Here is a 1,935-nt window from a genome sequence, read left to right on the forward strand (position 1 = left end):
CTGGGTGGCGTCCGGGACCTGACGGATCCTGTCCTGGACGTGGTGGCCCGGGTGTGCTCCCAGCTGGCCGTGCTGCTCCGCGCTGTCCGGCTGGTGGAAATCCGCCTGCGCCCAGACCTGCGGGCTGGCCCTGGGGACGGCGGTGGATGAGGACAGGCTGTGGGTGGCCAAAGAAGATCAGGAAGATGAATTCCTGGGAGCTGCGGAAGGGGTCCAGGGGGCTCCGGAGGGACCGTTGTCTCCACACGTGTCCGGGCAGGGGGCAGCACATGGTGTTGCTGGGAGGGGGTTTGGATCTTCTAGTTTTGCAAACATCTCCTTAACTTAATTAAATTCCAGTTTTATCCATTGGACCATTGCTCCAGTGGGGTGTTTTTCCTCTTCCTGCCTGGAAAACTTGGCTTCTCACTGAGAGGACTTCCCTGTGCGGTCTCTTGCAGCCAGGCGGGCTCCACTGCTGAGGTGCCCAGAGCCTCAAGCACTGCCGGGAGGGGATGGCTTCTGCCGGCTCCCCAGCACTCTGGAATGGTCTCCATAGCTGGTGGTATGGGATAGACTGGGATTTGGGGGCAATCGAAAAATAGGGATTACAATACAACAGAATAACCACTTCTGTGTTCCTAACAACTGCTTCTGGTGCATGATTTGGTGTGGGGTATGCCCACCCTGCCCTGGAGGGACATCTGCTGAGATAAGGAGAGTGCTCAATCTCCCAGCAAGACTCCCTGGAAAGGGAGCCACTTTCATTTACGGTGAGAAGACAGAGCCAGAATCCTCTGGGAGACCCCATGCAGATCCTTTGTAACCCATTGGCCTTTATCCTCTGACACCCACCCCCTGTATCCCTATAAAGCCAGCCCTCTGCCCCTGCGAGGGCAGAGAGAAGCCTGTCCCTGGCTCCCCTTCGCCAGACCAATAAAGCTGCCTTGTGCGGAACAGCTACACGAGCCTCTCGTCTCTCCCTGGTCTGGCCTGGAGGCTGCCCTGCAGAGCTGAGCTGGAATCACGAGCTGATATCACTAAAGAGCTGACAGTCTCTGCACGGGCCCTCCTGCCAGCAGCTGAGGGCAGACACCAGGCCTCGGGAAGGCGATTCCTTTTGGGACCATCTCTTCAGACTGGTCACAGCTTCTTCAGTCAGAGCTACTGACCACCCACCAGCTGTCATAACTTGGGTCACATATTCCCATCAGGATGAGGTGGCCAAGGAGCCGAATGGCGGCAGCAAAGCTCTGGGTGTGTTTTACAAACCCTTGGAGGGGTCAGGACCAGGACTGAGCCGTGTTTTGGGGCTCCCCCCACCCGTAGCCCCAGCTCCCTCTGCCCTTTTGCCTCTCCAACAGTGCTGCCTCCCGGGAACACTTCCCCTGGCTGGCGCAATCCCTGTGTTCCCGATGATTCCATGCCCAAAGCCCTTTGCTTTTTATGGGCAGGAGCAGCATGTTTGGAGCTTCCCAGGCTGTAAGATCATCCGCCGGCCAGAGCCGGGGCCGGAGCTCTCCTGCTGGGGGCCAGGCTCGCTGGGCTATTTGGGGGGTGCTGAGTTCATGGAGCCGTGACGGGATGTTCCCTTGGGCACTGAGGGGCAGGGAGCTGGGAGCCAGCAAAGAGGAGTTCTCTGGGGTCGGGTGACCAAGGGCAGCGCAGGATGAGCTTTGAAACCTGCCAGGCAGCAGGAAGCAGCCTGGTGCTCTGGGACAGGCAGGGCCGCACATGGACACAAACAGGACCCGGTCACAGGGATCGAATCCAGGACATCCTGCAGCAAAGGCACCGTGCCAGGACAGCCACACGCAGGGTCCTGGAGCACCACAGGACATTGGGGACACACGGTTGTCCCTGGATACTTCCACCCTTGCTGGGGTGCAGGCCCGGCCCAGCCACTGCTCCCATGACCTTTTCCTGAGGAAACAAACCCGAGGGAGGGGCAGAATT

The 1,935-nt window shown here is 59.3% G+C and overlaps 1 protein-coding gene across 1 annotated transcript in view; it reads left to right on the top strand.

Annotated features, from left to right (window-relative positions):
• The window catches only part of LOC108447969, a 1,787-nt gene extending 1,637 nt beyond the window's left edge, over window positions 1-150 (top strand). The window contains exon 3 of the mRNA XM_017739387.1: window positions 64-150. Within this exon, the coding sequence (XP_017594876.1) occupies window positions 64-150 (87 nt within the window). The remainder of the gene's footprint in view (window positions 1-63) is intronic.
• Window positions 151-1,935: the final 1,785 nt, after the last annotated feature.

This window comes from Corvus brachyrhynchos, unplaced genomic scaffold (genome assembly GCF_000691975.1).
Source record: "Corvus brachyrhynchos isolate BGI_N302 unplaced genomic scaffold, ASM69197v1 scaffold197, whole genome shotgun sequence".
NCBI classification, from domain to species: domain Eukaryota; kingdom Metazoa; phylum Chordata; class Aves; order Passeriformes; family Corvidae; genus Corvus; species Corvus brachyrhynchos.